General features: G+C 42.8%; 1 protein-coding gene across 1 annotated transcript in view; it reads left to right on the forward strand.

Moving 5' to 3' along the window:
• Positions 1 to 18,629, forward strand: part of LOC139421672 (caskin-1-like) — a 120,196-nt gene that overhangs the window by 34,168 nt on the left and 67,399 nt on the right. Inside the window, exon 2 of the mRNA XM_071172763.1 lies at positions 11,802 to 11,853. Within this exon, the coding sequence (XP_071028864.1) occupies positions 11,802 to 11,853 (52 nt within the window). The remainder of the gene's footprint in view (positions 1 to 11,801; positions 11,854 to 18,629) is intronic.

The raw sequence follows: 18,629 nt of genomic DNA on the forward strand, positions 1-18,629 counted from the left end.
AGTGCTGAGGAGGATGATGCTGCTGTAGAGGATACAGAAGGAATGTTACATCATTCACTCTCAGTAGTAACACACATTGGGTTTTCTGATGTGTGGGTGGGACTGTGTGGGCCCCTGGACTCACACACTGTATATATATATATATATGTGTGTGTGTGTGTGTGTGTGTGTGTGTGTGTGTGTGTGTGTGTGTGTGTGTGTGTGTGTGTGTGTACTATATATGATAGGAAGTACTGCAGGATGCTTGTTGCTTAGCAACCCCCCTCTGCGGCCTTGCTCTCCTGAATGTTGAGATAGAATTATGTTGGGCTGAAAAGCCTCCTAGACGACCTGATTGGTCCACAGCTGTCCCAGAGGACCTGATTAGTTCACCAGTGTTCCTGACGACCTGATTGGTTCACAGCTGTCCGTGGCAACCTGATTGGTTCACAGCGGTCCCCGACGACCTGATTTGACCACAGCTGTCCCTGACGACCTTATTGGACCGCAGCTGTCCCTGACGACCTGATTGGACCACAGCTGTCCGTGACGACCTGATTGGACCACAGCTGTCCCTGACGACCTGATTGGACTACAGCTGTCCGTGACGACCTGATTGGACCACAGCTGTCCCTGACGACCTGATTGGACCACAGCTGTCCCTGACGACCTGATTGGACTACAGCTGTCCGTGACGACCTGATTGGACCACAGCTGTCCCTGACGACCTGATTGGACCACAGCTGTCCCTGATGACCTGATTGGACCACAGCTGTCCCTGACGACCTGATTGGTTCACATTTGTCTCCGGTAACTTGATTGCTCCACAGTAGGCTGATCAATGAGGATGCTACATAGTCAGGACTACCTGTTGACAGGTTGCATTTTGGGTCATAGAGTGTGAATGTGTTCTGCCTGGTCAGAAATCCCTTTACAGGAGGTTCTATATGATTCTATATGATATAGATCACTGAGGATGCTACATAGTCAGGACTACGTGTTTGACAGGTTGCATTTTGGGTCATAGTGTGTGAATGTGTTCTACACATTGGTCAGAAATCCCTTCACAGGAGGTTCTGACTTGGAAGAAGGAAGCTGATGACGATCAAACAGCCAGCAACACATCGCCCCTTACACACACACTCTCTCTCTCTGTCTCTCTTTCTCGTGTTCTCTCTCTCATTTCAATTCAATTCAATGGGCTTTATTGGCATGGGAAACATCTCTGTCTCTCTGTCTCTCTCTCTCTCTCTCTTTCTCTCTCTGCCTCTTTCTCTCCCTGCCCCTCTCTCTCTCTCTCTCTCTTTCTCTCTCTGCCTCTTTCTCTCCCTGCCCCTCTCTCTCTCTCTCTTTCTCTCTCTGCCTCTTTCTCTCCCTGCCCCTCTCTCTCTCTGTCTCTCTCTCTGCCTTTCTCTCTATCTCTGGCAGTGAGTGTGTGATGTTGGCAGCCCTCCCACTCCCTCTCAGCAACTCTGTCCTTTTATGATGACAGTGGGAAAGGCTTGGTCTTTTTATGATGACAACAAATTAATACACACACACACACACACACACACACGCATGCGCGCACAAACACACACACACACACACACGTGCGCGCAAACACACACACACACACGCAAACACACACACACACACACGCAAACACGCACACACACATACACGCAAACACACACACACACACACACAAACACACACACACGCGAACACACATACACACACACGCAAACACACACACACACACACACACACACACACACACACACACACACGCAAACGCACACACACACACGCAAACACTCACACACACACACACACAAACACACGCGCGTGCGCGCACAAACACACACACACACGTGCATGCAAACAGACACACACGCAAACACACACACACACACGCAAACACACACACACACACACACGCAAACGCACACACACACACGCAAACACTCACACACACACACGCAAACACGCACACGCAAACACACACACAAACACACACACACGCAAACACACACACACGCAGGCAAATACACAAAGAATTGGCCTCAAGCGTGCCATTAGTCTAGGAAATAAGAGAAGAGACCCGAGAGATAGAGAGAGAGAGAGAGGCAGCTAAATATATATATATATATATATAGATATATATAGATATATATATATAGAGAGAGACAAAGAATTAGAAAACAAACCCAATTTGGATAAACTCCCATATCTACTGGGTGAAATGCCACAGTGTTCCATCACAGCAGCAAGATGTGTGACCTGTTGCCACAAGAAAAGGGCAACCAGTGAAGAACAAACACCATTGTAAATACAACCCATATTTATTTGATTTGATTTGTCTCTATTTTCATCATCCAACACTGTATTAAAGCAGGAAGCACCAGTGACTCGGTCTATAAGAAAATGGTCAGATGAAGCAGATGCTAAACTACAGGACTGTTTTGCTAACACAGACTGGAATATGTTCTGGGATTCATCCGATGGCATTGAGGACCACATGAGTCACTGGCTTTATCAATAAGTGCATTGAGGAAGGTCGTCCCCACAGTGACTGTACGTACGTACATACCACAACCAGAAGCCATGGATTACAGGCAACATTCGCACTGAGCTAAAGGCTAGAGCTGCCACTTTCAAAGAGCGGGACTCTAACCTGGACCGCTATGCCCTCTGACGAACCATCAAACAGGCAAAGCATCAATATAGGACTAAGATCGACTCGTACTACACCGGCTCTGACGCTCGTCGGATGTGGCAGGGCTTGCAAACCATTACAGTGACACGAGCCTAACAGACAAACTAAACTACTTCTATGCTTGCTTTGAGGCAAATAACACTGAAACGTGCATGAGAGCACCATCTGTTCCGGAGCCGATGTGAGCAAGACCTTTAACCTGTCTAACGAAATCCCGTTACGCTAGCGGAACCCCTCGCCAACAGCCAATGAAATTGCAGGGCGCCAAATACAAATCAACAAAAATCTCATATATCAAATTTCTCAAACATACACGTATTAGGCACCATTTTAAAGATAACATTCTCGTTAATCCAGCCACAGTGTCTGATTTCAAAAATGCTTTACAGCGAAAGCTCCACAAACAATTATGTTAGGTCACCACCAAGTCACAGAAAAACCAGCCACAAAAAGTCACAAAAAAGCACAAATAGAGATAAAATTAATCACTAACCTTTGATGATCTTCATCAGATGACACTCATAGGACTTCATGTTACACAATACTTGTATGTTTGGTTCGATAAAGTGCATATTTATATCCAAAAATCTCATTTTACATTGGTGCGTTGAGTGATTGCAGAGATGTGATTTTGTGTGAGATGATGATAGGCTTCTCCTTCTCCGCGGTGTCAGATTTTTAAAAAAACTTTACGGAAAAAAGCATCATCTGAGTACGGCGCTCAGAGCCCAAACCAGTCAAAATAAATATCCGCCATGTTGCCCAGTCAACATGAGTCATCAATAGCATTTATAAATATTCACTTACCTTTGACGATCTTCATCAGAATGCACTCCCAGGAATCACAGCGCCACAATAAATGTTTGTTTTGTTCGATAATGTCCGTCATTGTTAAGGGAATTTTTATCAATAATGACTAATTATGTTTCAATCAGGACTGACTAATCAGAATACTATTATGTTACTGTATATGTAATAATCGGAATACTATTATTATGTTACTGTATATGTACTAATCAGAATACTATTATGTTACTGTATATGTACTAATCAGAATACTATTATTATGTTACTGTATATGTACTAATCAGAATACTATTATGTTACTGTATATGTACTAATCGGAATACTATTATGTTACTGTATATGTACTAATCAGAATACTATTATTATGTTACTGTATATGTACTAATCAGAATACTATTATGTTACTGTATATGTACTAATCAGAATACTATTATGTTACTGTATATGTACTAATCAGAATACTATTATGTTACTGTATATGTACTAATCAGAATACTATTATTATGTTACTGTATATGTACTAATCAGAATACTATTATTATGTTACTGTATATGTACTAATCAGAATACTATTATGTTACTGTATATGTACTAATCGGAATACTATTATGTTACTGTATATGTACTAATCAGAATACTATTATGTTACTGTATATGTACTAATCAGAATACTATTATGTTACTGTATATGTACTAATCAGAATACTATTATTATGTTACTGTATATGTACTAATCAGAATACTATTACGTTGCTGTATATGTACTAATCAGAATACTATTATGTTACTGTATATGTACTAATCAGAATACTATTATGTTACTGTATATGTACTAATCAGAATACTATTATGTTGCTGTATATGTACTAGTCAGAATACTATTATGTTACTGTATATGTACTAATCAGAATACTATTATGTTACTGTATATGTACTAATCGGAATACTATTATGTTACTGTATATGTACTAATCAGAATACTATTATGTTACTGTATATGTACTAATCTGAATACTATTATGTTACTGTATATGTACTAATCGGAATACTATTATGTTACTGTATATGTACTAATCGGAATACTATTATGTTACTGTATATGTACTAATCAGAATACTATTATGTTACTGTATATGTACTATATATGTACTAATCGGAATACTATTATGTTACTGTATATGTACTAATCAGAATACTATTATGTTACTGTATATGTACTAGTCAGAATACTATTATGTTACTGTATATGTACTAATCAGAATACTATTATGTTACTGTATATGTACTAATCAGAATACTATTATGTTACTGTATATGTACTAATCGGAATACTATTATGTTACTGTATATGTACTAATCAGAATACTATTATGTTACTGTATATGTACTAATCAGAATACTATTATGTTACTGTATATGTACTAATCAGAATACTATTATGTTACTGTATATGTACTAATCAGAATACTATTATTATGTTACTGTATATGTACTAATCAGAATACTATTATGTTACTGTATATGTACTAATCAGAATACTATTATGTTACTGTATATGTACTAATCAGAATACTATTATGTTACTGTATATGTACTAATCGGAATACTATTATGTTACTGTATATGTACTAGTCAGAATACTATTATGTTACTGTATATGTACTAATCAGAATACTATTATTATGTTACTGTATATGTACTAATCAGAATACTATTATGTTACTGTATATGTACTAATCTGAATACTATTATGTTACTGTATATGTACTAATCAGAATACTATTATTATGTTACTGTATATGTACTAATCAGAATACTATTATTATGTTACTGTATATGTACTAATCAGAATACTATTACGTTGCTGTATATGTACTAATCAGAATACTATTATGTTACTGTATATGTACTAATCAGAATACTATTATGTTACTGTATATGTACTAATCAGAATACTATTATTATGTTACTGTATATGTACTAATCAGAATACTATTACGTTGCTGTATATGTACTAATCAGAATACTATTATGTTACTGTATATGTACTAATCAGAATACTATTATGTTACTGTATATGTACTAATCAGAATACTATTATGTTACTGTATATGTACTAATCAGAATACTATTATTATGTTACTGTATATGTACTAATCAGAATACTATTATTATGTTACTGTATATGTACTAATCAGAATACTATTATTATTCTGCCCTTGAGTTGCGTTCCCATGCAAAACTAGACAGATAGCTAACAACTAAGTCTTCAATAAAACTCCCAAGGCGTGTCTTTTCTTGAATGAATATATTGAAAACGTTTATGTTGTGAAACTGCAAAATACAGAAAAGAATATACTTTAGTATTCAATTCACACCGACAGTAGCTGTATATTATACATTTGAAGTTGCATAAATACAAAGCACGCGCTAAGGTACCATGCATCTGGCATGATGCCAACCCATATAGCTAATTGTTACTCATATGGTAATTGGCTCCTTTCATTACTCTAATAATGTACAACCATTTATGTAGAATAACAAAGCATATTACACTAGGAACAGTAACAAAACTACAGTATTGTATATTTTACAATTAGTTTGCATGACGCACGAGCAAAGTAATACAGCTAACGACATACATGAAAAGCATTGCAATTTGTGAGTAAATGCAACCAACATTGACATGTAAGCAACTCTATCAATAACAAGATTATAACCATTAGCTAAATGCTTGAATTGAACTTACAAACAAATATTTTCCAAGGCTGAAGCGTGACAAGAAATAACTACATTGAAAGACCTGCACCGTAGCGTTGTTTGTAGCTGCTTCTATGCAACAAATTCTATGAGAACAAATTCTCTACTTCCTGTTTGCGTAGTCTTTCTAAGTACCAGAAACATCCACTAGGGGGCAAATAACACCATTGCACACAATGAAAATCCAATTGAACCCTTGTAATAAAATAATCTGTTACCTTCTAACAGGATGGCAGCACAATTATGTTGCTGTATATGTACTAATCAGAATACTATTATGTTACTGTATATGTACTAATCAGAATACTATTATGTTACTGTATATGTACTAATCAGAATACTATTATGTTACTGTATATGTACTAATCAGAATACTATTATGTTACTGTATATGTACTAATCAGAATACTATTATGTTACTGTATATGTACTAATCAGAATACTATTATGTTACTGTATATGTACTAATCAGAACACTATTATGTTACTGTATATGTACTAATCAGAATACTATTATGTTACTGTATATGTACTAATCAGAATACTATTATGTTACTGTATATGTACTAATCAGAATACTATTATGTTACTGTATATGTACTAATCAGAATACTATTATGTTACTGTATATGTACCAATCAGAATACTATTATGTTACTGTATATGTACTAATCAGAATACTATTATGTTACTGTATATGCACTAATCAGAATACTATTATGTTACTGTATATGTACTAATCAGAATACTATTATGTTACTGTATATGTACTAATCAGAATACTATTATGTTACTGTATATGTACTAATCAGAATACTATTATGTTACTGTATATGTACTAATCAGAATACTATTATGTTACTGTATATGTCCTAATCAGAATACTATTATGTTACTGTATATGTCCTAATCAGAATACTATTATGTTACTGTATATGTCCTAATCAGAATACTATTATGTTACTGTATATGTCCTAATCAGAATACTATTATGTTACTGTATAGATGTATGAATTTTCTTTTTGATCCCAGTACTGAATATAATGTGTGTAAATATAATCAAGAATTAGAACAATGACTGTCTGTTCCTTGGTAGAAATGAATGAACTATATCGTCAGACTGGCTAGAATGCTTATCTACACTGGCTGACCTTGGCTCTAGGCGAGGTGGGAAGGCTTGAGAACTATAGAGCCTTTCTACCAGTGTCAAGAAGAGACGGAACATTTAGAAAACGCTGACGTCATTTTCAGTTTATAACCTGTGGTAAAATGTGTAAGGAGCAGTACTCTCGTGAATAAAGGCTGCTGTTTGACTTTAAGACTGGGCTCTGTCCATTTTTATACTAATAATACTAATAAGGGTCATACATATCCTTATGAATTGACAGAGTGTTTGATTTTAATTGGGTATTAAAACAGAGGAATTTAATTCCTGCAACAATCATTTACGTCCAAATAGCTTCTTTCTGCAGAGAAGAATGGGAGAAACTCACCAAATACGGGTGTGCCAAGCTTGTAGCGTCATACCCAAGAAGACCTGAGGCTGTAATCGCTGCCAAAAGTGCTTCAACAAAGTACAGCGTAAAGGGTCTGAATATTTATGTAAAGGTGATATTTCAGTTATTATATTACAATAAATTTGCAAAAATGTCTAAATACCTGTTTTTGCTTTGTCATTATGGGGTATTGTCATGTCATTATGGGGTACTGTGATGTCATTATGGGGTATTGTGATGTCATTATGGGGTATTGTGATGTCATTATGGGGTATTCCGTATGCACTGTACTATCTACAGATATCTAGTGAGACGTGCAGACTCCTGGGAGTCATGACACACGTGAATGTATTATCTATGTCTACAGATATCTAGTGAGACGTGTAGACTGCTGGGAGTCATGACACACGTGAATGTATTATCTATGTCTACAGATATCTAGTGAGACGTGCAGACTGCTGGGAGTCATGACACACGTGAATGTATTATCTATGTCTACAGATATCTAGTGAGTGAACACACAATATTCATGTCGTTTTGTGGGCTTGTCACTTAACATCATTTTGTAAGTTTAATAGACAGGAAGTTGTGTGGTCTGAATTTGTTAGCAGTGTTTCGTTGATAGGCAGATGGCAATGACTGGCAAACTCTGTTCAACAGGCTCTGTCTGTCCTGTCTGTGTGTGTGTGTGTGTGTGTGTGTGTGTGAGTGTGTGTGTGTGTGTGTGTAGCCAGCCTCTCTGTTCTACTACTAGCCTCGTGGTGAACCAGGCTTCCTTCCACTAGCCTCGTGGTAAACCAGGCTTCCTTCCACTAGCCTCGTGGTCAACCAGGCTTCCTTCTACTAGCCTCGTGGTAAACCAGGCTTCCTTCCACTAGCCTCGTGGTAAACCAGGCTTCCTTCCACTAGCCTCGTGGTAAACCAGGCTTTCTTCCACTAGCCTCGTGGTAAACCAGGCTTCCTTCCACTAGCCTCGTGGTAAACCAGGCTTCCTTCCACTAGCCTCGTGGTAAACCAGGCTTCCTTCCACTAGCCTCGTGGTAGCTTAGCTGTATTAGCCCAGACGCTTGCTTAGCTGTGTTAGCCCAGACGCTAGCTTAGCTGTATTAGCCCAGACGCTTGCTTAGCTGTGTTAGCCCAGACGCTAGCTTAGCTGTATTAGCCCAGACGCTTGCTTAGCTGTGTTAGCCCAGACACTAGGTTAGCTGTGTTAGCCCAGACGCTTGCTTAGCTGTGTTAGCCCAGACGCTAGCTTAGCTGTATTAGCCCAGACGCTAGTTTAGCTGTATTAGCCCAGACGCTAGTTTAGCTGTATTAGCCCAGACGCTAGCTTAGCTGTGTTAGCCCAGACGCTAGTTTAGCTGTGTTAGCCCAGACGCTAGTTTAGCTGTATTAGCCCAGACGCTAGCTTAGCTGTGTTAGCCCAGACGCTAGTTTAGCTGTGTTAGCCCAGACGCTAGTTTAGCTTTATTAGCCCAGACGCTAGCTTAGCTGTGTTAGCCCAGACGCTAGTTTAGCTGTGTTAGCCCAGACGCTAGTTTAGCTGTATTAGCCCAGACGCTAGCTTAGCTGTATTAGCCCAGACGCTAGCTTAGCTGTATTAGCCCAGACGCTTGCTTAGCTGTGTTAGCCCAGACGCTAGTTTAGCTGTGTTAGCCCAGACGCTAGTTTAGCTGTATTAGCCAGACGCTAGTTTAGCTGTGTTAGCCCAGACGCTAGTTTAGCTGTGTTAGCCCAGACGCTAGTTTAGCTGTGTTAGCCCAGACGCTAGTTTAGCTGTGTTAGCCCAGTTGTTAGTTTAGCTATGTTAGCCCAGACGCTAGTTTAGCTGCGTTAGCCCAGACCCTTGCTTAGCTGTGTTAGCCCAGACGCGGCTTAGCTGTGTTAGCCCAGACGCTAGCTTAGCTGCTTTAGCCCAGACGCTTGCTTAGCTGTGTTAGCCCAGACGCTAGCTTAGCTGTGTTAGCCCTAGCTTAGCTGTGTTAGCCCAGACGCTAGCTTAGCTGTGTTACCCCAGACGCTAGTTTAGCTGTGTTACCCCAGACGCTAGCTTAGCTCTGTTAGCCCTAGCTTAGCTGTGTTAACCCAGACGCTAGCTTAGCTGTGTTAGCCCTAGCTTTGCTGTGTTAGCCCAGACGCTAGCTTAGCTGTGTTAGCCCTAGCTTAGCTGTGTTAGCCCAGATGCTAGCTTGCCCAGGGTCAGTGATACCTGGAGCCACCACGTACTGCCGATCTATGGGAACAACTGCAAACATTTTTAGCAATTATTAATAAAATAAAATAAAATTTACCTCATAAACTGTTGCCTGTAACGTTCATCTCCTTATTGTCATACTGTACCTACATTACAAGTGTTGGATTTGCACTAAAATGATACGTAAAGACACATACATAATCTGGTATCACCCAGACAGGCCAGTCGTGTGAGAACCTCGGCATTATAATCTGGCATCATCCCAGACAGGCCAGTCGTGTGAGAAACTCGAGATTATAATCTGGCATCATCCCAGACAGGCCAGTCGTGTGAGAACCTCGGCATTATAATCTGGCATCATCCCAGACAGGCCAGTCGTGTGAGAACCTCGGCATTATAATCTGGCATCATCTCAGACAGGCCAGGCGTGTGAGAACCTCGGCATTATAATCTGGCATCATCCCAGACAGGCCAGTCGTGTGAGAACCTCGGCATTATAATCTGGCATCATCCCAGACAGGCCAGTCGTGTGAGAAACTCGAGATTATAATCTGGCATCATCCCAGACAGGCCAGTCGTGTGAGAACCTCGTCATTATAATCTGGCATCATCCCAGACAGGCCAGGCGTGTGAGAACCTCGGCATTATAATCTGGTATTATAATCTGGTATCATCCCAGACAGGCCAGTCGTGTGAGAAACTCGAGATTATAATCTGGTATCATCCCAGACAGGCCAGTCGTGTGGGAAACTCGAGATTATAATCTGGTATCATCCCAGACAGGCCAGTCGTGTGAGAACCTCGTCATTATAATCTGGTTTCATCCCAGACAGGCCAGGCGTGTGAGAACCTCGGCATTATAATCTGGTATCATCCCAGACAGGCCAGTCGTGTGAGAACCTCGGCATTATAATCTGGTATTATAATCTGGTATCATCCCAGACAGGCCAGTCGTGTGAGAACCTCGGCATTATAATCTGGAATTATAATCTGGTATCATCCCAGACAGGCCAGTCGCCAGAGAAACTCGGCATCAAGTCGATCAGACAAGTGAAAATGAGGGTCAGTAAAGAAAACTACAAGCTCGTCTCTCGATTTTAAAACAACGTGTCGATACTTTGCCCAAAAATATCCACTTCCTCATGTTGTAGAAGAGTTTACATGGTCGCCCGTTGCATAGTACAACCCCAGACCACGTGTAACCACGGCAACCCATGACCTCCACATCCGGCTTCTTCACCTGCGGGATCTTCTGAGAGGGGGAGGGACAGACACCCCGGTGACAGTTGATTAATCCCTTTTTTTGGGGGGGGGGAGGGGTCTTGAAATGGAACACACGCACACACTCACACACGCACGCACACACACACACACACACACACACACACACACACACACACCGTCTCCTCTCTCTCCTGAGGCAGGATGCAGGACAGTCTCTCTACTGTCTGGAAGACAGATCACTTCCTCACTTACTATTTCAGTCACTTACTGTCTCTCTGTCTCTCTGTGTGTGTGTGTGTGTGAGAGACAAGGCAGTTCATCACCTGGTAGTTATATAAATTCCCCAACGGAACTGTACCGGGTTGTTTCCTAGGTAACCACCGGCTGGCTGGCTGTACGTCCAATGTCCTTCTTCTCTACGTTACAACCCACCTGTCAATCACACTTTATTTAATAATTAACGTTTATAATATATAATAGTCCTATTTCTCTACGTTACAACCCACCTGCTGGCACTGAGCTGCTGTTCAAATACAACCACACTTTATTTCATAATTAACTTATAATACATGTTAGAAAGGAAATAGTTTATGTTTAATTTAACTAAAGTAACTAAAGTCTGTTGTTCTGTCTGTTTCAGAACTCCTTGGTTCTGCTAAGAGGGTCAACGTCAACTTCCAGGATACTGACGGGTGAGTGGACAGAGACACACACACAGATACGCACACAGATACACACACAGATACGCACACACACACACACACACACACACACACACACACACACACACACACACACACACACACACACACACACACACACACACACACACACACACACACACACACACACACACACACACACACACACACACACAGAGAGACCTGGGTCTCAAGAGAAGACAGGCTATCTGCTCACTGCCCTCAAAATGAGGTGGAAACTGAGCTGCACTTCCTAACCTCCTGCCCAAATGTATGACCATATTAGAGAGACATATTTCCCTCAGATTACACAGATCCACAAAGAATTAGAAAACAAACCCAATTTTGATAAACTCCCATATCTACTGGGTGAAATGCCACAGTGTTCCATCACAGCAGCAAGATTTGTGACCTGTTGCCACGAGAAAAGGGTAACCAGTGAAGAACAAACACCATTGTAAATACAACCCATATTTATGCTTATTTATTTTCCCTTGTGTACTTCAACCATTTGTACATCGTTACAACCCTGTATATATACATAATATGACATATGAAATGTCTGTATTATTTTGGATCTTCTGTGAGTGTAATGTTTACTGTTCATTATTATTGTTTACTTAACTTTTGTTAAATCTTCTGTGGATATTCAAGGCACATCACCCTGATCGTTTATGAAAGTGGTTCTGGATGTTTCTGCTCAATGACTGAAATGTCAAATGTGTTATAAATATTAAATGCCAGGGTTCTTCCTAGTTAACAGAGGATTTCCTCTCCTCTCCTCTCCTCTCCTCTCCTCTCCTCTCCTCTCCTCTCCTCTCCTCTCCTCTCCTCTCCTCTCCTCTCCTCTCCTCTCCTCTTCTCTCCTCTCCTCTCCTCTCCTCTTCTCTCCTCTCCTCTCCTCTCCTCTCCTCTCCTCTCCTCTTCTCTCCTCTCCTCTCTTCTCATCTCATCTCATCTCCTCTCCCCTCATCTCCACTCCCCTCCCCTCCCATCGTCTCCACTCCCCTCCCCTCCCCTCTAACTTCCTCTCCTCTCCTCTCCTCTCCTCTCCTCTCCTCTCCTCTCCTCTCCTCTCCTCTCCAACTTCCTCTTCTTTCTTCTAACCTCTTCTCCTCTCCTCTAACTTCCTCTTCTTTCTTCTAACCTCTTCTCCTCATCATCTCCTCTACTATCCTCTCCTTCTGAGAAAGGAAGACACTGTAGAGTATTGAGATGCCTCCCTGGCCTAGACAGAGGAAGCCACTGTAGAGTATTGAGATGTCTCCCTGATCCATCCAGAACCGGCCTAGACAGAGGAAGCCACTGTAGAGTATTGAGATGTCTCCTTGGCCTAGACAGAGCTGGGTCAGTCAGGGGTTTGGGACTATTCGGTATTCTGAACAAACACACACACACACGCCGTGCCGGAGTATCTCCATGGTTACAGAACATTCCGCTCCCAATCACAGACAGCCTCAGCTCTGTCAGCCAATCAGAACAGAGGACCTGTTCTACATATATCTCTCTCTCTCTCTCTCACACACACACACACACACACACACACACACACACACACACACACACACACACACACACACACACACACACACACACACACACACACACACACACACACACACACTAAGTCAATGTGGAGGCTATATACAGGGGGTACTGGAGAGTCAGTGTGGAGGCTATATACAGGGGGTACCGGTACAGAGTCAATGTGGAGGCTATATACAGGGGGTACTGGAGAGTCAGTGTGGAGGCTATATACAGGGGGTACCGGTACAGAGTCAATGTGGAGGCTATATACAGGGGGTACCAGTACAGAGTCAATGTGGAGGCTATATACAGGGGGTACTGGAGAGTCAATGTGGAGGCTATATACAGGGGGTACCGGTACAGAGTCAATGTGGAGGCTATATACAGGGGGTACTGGTACAGAGTCAATGTGGAGGCTATATACAGGGGGTACCAGTACAGAGTCAATGTGGAGACTATATACAGGGGGTACCGGTACAGAGTCAGTGTGGGGGGGTGCAGGCTAGTTGAGGTAATATGTGCCTGTAGGTGGGGGTGAAGTGAATGTACATAGATAATAAACAGGGAGTAGCAGCAGTGTGAAAACAAAATGGGATGGGGGGCTGTATCAACGTAAATAGTCCGGGTGACTATTTGATTAATTGTTCAGCAGTTTTATGGCTTGGAGGTAGAAGCTGTTCAGCAGTTTTATGGCTTGGAGGTAGAAGCTGTTCAGCAGTTTTATGGCTTGGAGGTAGAAGCTGTTCAGCAGTTTTATGGCTTGGAGGTAGAAGCTGTTCAGCAGTTGTATGGCTTGGAGGTAGAAGCTGTTAAGGAGCCTTTTGGACCTGGTCTTGATACTCCGGTACCGCTTGCCGTAGCAGAGAGAACAGTTTATGACTTGTGAAATGTTTTGAGCTTTCCTCTGACACCGCCTGGTATACAGTACCAGTCTAAAGGTTTGACATCAACACTATGAAACAACACATATGGAATCATATAGTAACCAAACATTCCTCTAGTTGAGAGATGTGGGAACTCCTTCAAGACTGTCTGGTAGAGCATTCCAGGTGAAGCTGGTTGAGAAAATGCCAAGAGTGTGCAAAGCTGTCATCAAGGCAAAGAGTGGCTACTTTGAAAAAATCTCAAACATAAAATATATTCTGATTTGTTTAACACTTTTTTGGTTACTACATGATTCCATATGTGTTATTTCATAGTTTTGATGTCTTCACTATTATTCTACAATGTAGAAAATTGTTAAAATAAAGAAAAACCCTGGAATGAGTAGGTGTGTCCAAACTTTTGACTGGTACTGTATATACAGACCACAAATTCCTGTTGGCTATACTAAAACTCTTTAACATCATCCTTGGCTCTGGCATCTCCCCCAATATTTGGAACCAAGGACTGATCACCCCAATCCACAAAAGTGGAGACAATTTTGACCCCAATAACTACCGTGGAATATGCGTCAACAGTAACCTTGGGAAAATCCTCTGCATTATCATTAACAGCAGACTCGTACATTTCCTCAACGAAAACAATGTACTGAGCAAATGTCAAATTGGCTTTTTACCAAATTACCGTACAACAGACCATGTATTCACCCTGCTCACCCTTATTGACAAACAATCCAAAACAAAGTATTCTTATGCTTTGTTGATTTAAAAATATATTTTCATTTGGCATGAGGGTCTGCAAATTGAAGGAAAACGTTAGGAGCACCGTTCCTTAACCCGTCTCCTCCCCTTCCTCTACAATGATTTGAAGTGGATTTAACAAGTGGCATCAATAAGGGATCATAGCTTTCACCTGTATTCTGGCTCTGACGCTCGTCGGATGTGGCAGGGGGCTTGCAAACTATTATGGACTACAAAGGGAAACCCATTTGCGAGCTGCCCAGTGACGAGGGCCTACCAGACGGGCTAAATGTATTTTATGCTTGCTTCGAGGCAAGCAACACTGAATCATGAATGAGAGCACCAGCTGTTCCGGACGACTGTGTGATCACGCTCTCCTTAGCCGATGTGAGCAAGACCTTCAAACAGGTCAACATTCAGAAGGCCCCAGGGCCAGACGGATTCTCAGGACGTGTACTCAGAGCATACGCGGACCAACTGATATTTTCAGCCTCTCCCTGACCGAGTCTGTAATACCAACATGTTTCAAGCAGACCACCTTCGTCCCTGCGCCCAAGAACACTAAGGTAACCTGCCTAAATGACTACCGACCGATAGCACTCACGTCTGTAGCCATGAAGTGCTTTGAAAGGCTGGTCATGGCTCACATCAACACCATTATCCCAGAAATCCTAGACCCACTCCAATTTGCATACCGCCCCAACAGATCCACAGATGATGCAATCTCTATTGCACTCCACACTGCCCTTTCCCACCTGGACAAAAGGAACACCTATGTGAGAATGCTGTTCATTAACTACAGCTCAGCGTTCAACACCATAGTTGCCCTCAAAGCTCATCACTAAGCTAAGGACCCTGGGACTAAACACCTCCCTCTGCAACTGATGGGGCTGTAGAGTTTCCAGGTCCACTGACTCGGTACCGGTACCCCTTGTATATTGCCTCGTTATTGATATTTTATTGTGTTACTTTTTAAAAATATATATTGTTTATTTAGTAAATATTTTCTGACCTCTTATTTGTCTTAAAACCGTATTGTTGGTTAAGGGCTTGTAAGTAATTATTTCAGCGTAAGGTTTGTATTCGGCGCATGTGACTATTAACATTTGATTTGATTCACATGTTCAGTCTATCCCTCACACTGACTCTATCCCTCACACACTGCCTCTATCCCTCACACGGACTCTATCCCTCACACTGACTCTATCCCTCACACACTGCCTCTATCCCTCACACTGACTCTATCCCTCACACTGACTCTATCCCTCACACTGACTCTATCCCTCACACACTGCCTCTATCCCTCACACTGACTCTATCCCTCACACTGACTCTATCCCTCACACTGACTCTATCCCTCACACTGCCTCTATCCCTCACACTGACTCTATCCCTCACACACTGACTCTATCCCTCACACTGACTCTATCCCTCACACTGACTCTATCCCTCACACACTGCCTCTATCCCTCACACTGACTCTATCCCTCACACACTGCCTCTATCCCTCACACACTGCCTCTATCCCTCACACTGACTCTATCCCTCACACACTGACTCTATCCCTCACACTGACTCTATCCCACACACACTGCCTCTATCCCTCACACTGGCACTTACACACTGACTCTATCCCTCACACTGACTCTATCCCACACACTGACTCGATCCCTCACACACTGCCTCTATCCCTCACACTGCCACTCACACACTGCCTCTATCCCTCACACACTGCCTCTATCCCTCACATTGACATTCACACACTGCCTCTATCCCTCACACTGACACTCACACACTGCTTCTATCCCTCACACTGACACTCACACACTGCCTCTATCCCACACACTGACACTCACACACTGCCTCTATCCCTCACACTGACACTCACACACTGCCTCTATCCCTACATTTGAATATCTTGGCCATGTTGTGTTATAATCTCCACCCGGCACAGCCAGAAGAGGACTGGCCACCCCACATAGCCTGGTTCCTCTCTAGGTTTCTTCCTAGGTTTTGGCCTTTCTAGGGAGTTTTTCCTAGCCACCGTGCTTCTACACCTGCATTTCTTGCTGTTTGGGGTTTTAGGCTGGGTTTCTGTACAGCACTTTGAGATATCAGCTGATGTACGAAGGGCTATATAATAAATTTGATTTGATCCCTCACACTGACACTCACACACTGCCTCTATCCCTCACACACTGCCTCTATCCCTCACACTGACACTCACACACTGCCTCTATCCCTCACACTGACACTCATACACTGCCTCTATCCCTCACACAGACACTCACACACTGCCTCTATCCCTCACACGGACACTCACACACTGCCTCTATCTCTCACACACTGCCTCTATCCCTCACACTGACACTCACACACTGCCTCTATCCCTCACACTGACACTCACACACTGCCTCTATCCCTCACACTGACACTCACACACTGCCTCTATCCCTCACACTGACACTCGCACACTGCCTCTATCCCTCACAGTGACACTATTACACTGCCTCTATCCCTCACACTGACACACTGCCTCTGGCCCTCACACTGACACTCACACACTGCCTCTATCCCTCACACACTGCCTCTATCCCTCACACATTGCCTCTATCCCTCACACTGACACTCACACACTGCCTCTGGCCCTCACATTGACACTCACACACTGCCTCTATCCCTCACACACTGCCTCTATCCCTCACATGGACACTCACACACTGCCTCTGGCCCTCACATTGACACTCACACACTGCCTCTATCCCTCACACACTGCCTCTATCCCTCACATGGACACTCACACACTGCCTCTGGCCCTCACATTGATACTCACACACTGCCTCTGGCCCTCACATTGACACTCACACACTGCCTCTAGCACTCACACACTGCCTCTAGCCCTCACACACTGCCTCTGGCCCTCACACTGACACTCACACACTGCCTCTAGCCCTCACACTGCCTCTATCCCTTCACACTGACACTCACACACTGCCTCTGGCCCTCACACTGACACACTGCCTCTATCCCTCACACTGACACTCACACACGGTCTATGCCCCCCCCCACACACACAAAATCAGGCATCAAACACACCACTACTGTAACCCCACATGAAGTACATTGAGTTTATCTCTTGTCCTCTCTCTCCATCCCTCTCTCTCCATCCCTCTCTCTCCATCCCTCTCTCCCTCATCCCTCTCTCCCTCCATCCCTCTCTCCATCATCCCTCTCTCCCTCCATCCCTCTCTCCATCATCACTCTCTCTCCATCCCTCTCTCCATCCCTCTCTCCCTCCATCCCTCTCTCCATCATCCATCTCTCTCTCATCCTTCCCTACATCCCTCTCTCCATCCCTATGCCCTCTCCTTCTCCATCCATCCCTCTCTCCTCTCCTTCTCCATCTCCCCTCTCCCTCCATCCCTCTCTCCATCATCCCTCTCTCTCCATCCCTCTCTCCATCATCCCTCTCTCTCCATCCCTCTCTCCATCATCCCTCTCTCCCTCCATCCCTCTCTCCATCTCTCTCTCATCCTTCCCTACATCCCTCTCTCCATCCCTCTGCCCTCTCCTTCTCCATCCACCCCTCTCTCCTCTTCTTCTCCATCCCTCTCTCCT

The sequence above is a fragment of the Oncorhynchus clarkii genome, chromosome 12 (assembly GCF_045791955.1).
Source record: "Oncorhynchus clarkii lewisi isolate Uvic-CL-2024 chromosome 12, UVic_Ocla_1.0, whole genome shotgun sequence".
NCBI classification, from domain to species: domain Eukaryota; kingdom Metazoa; phylum Chordata; class Actinopteri; order Salmoniformes; family Salmonidae; genus Oncorhynchus; species Oncorhynchus clarkii.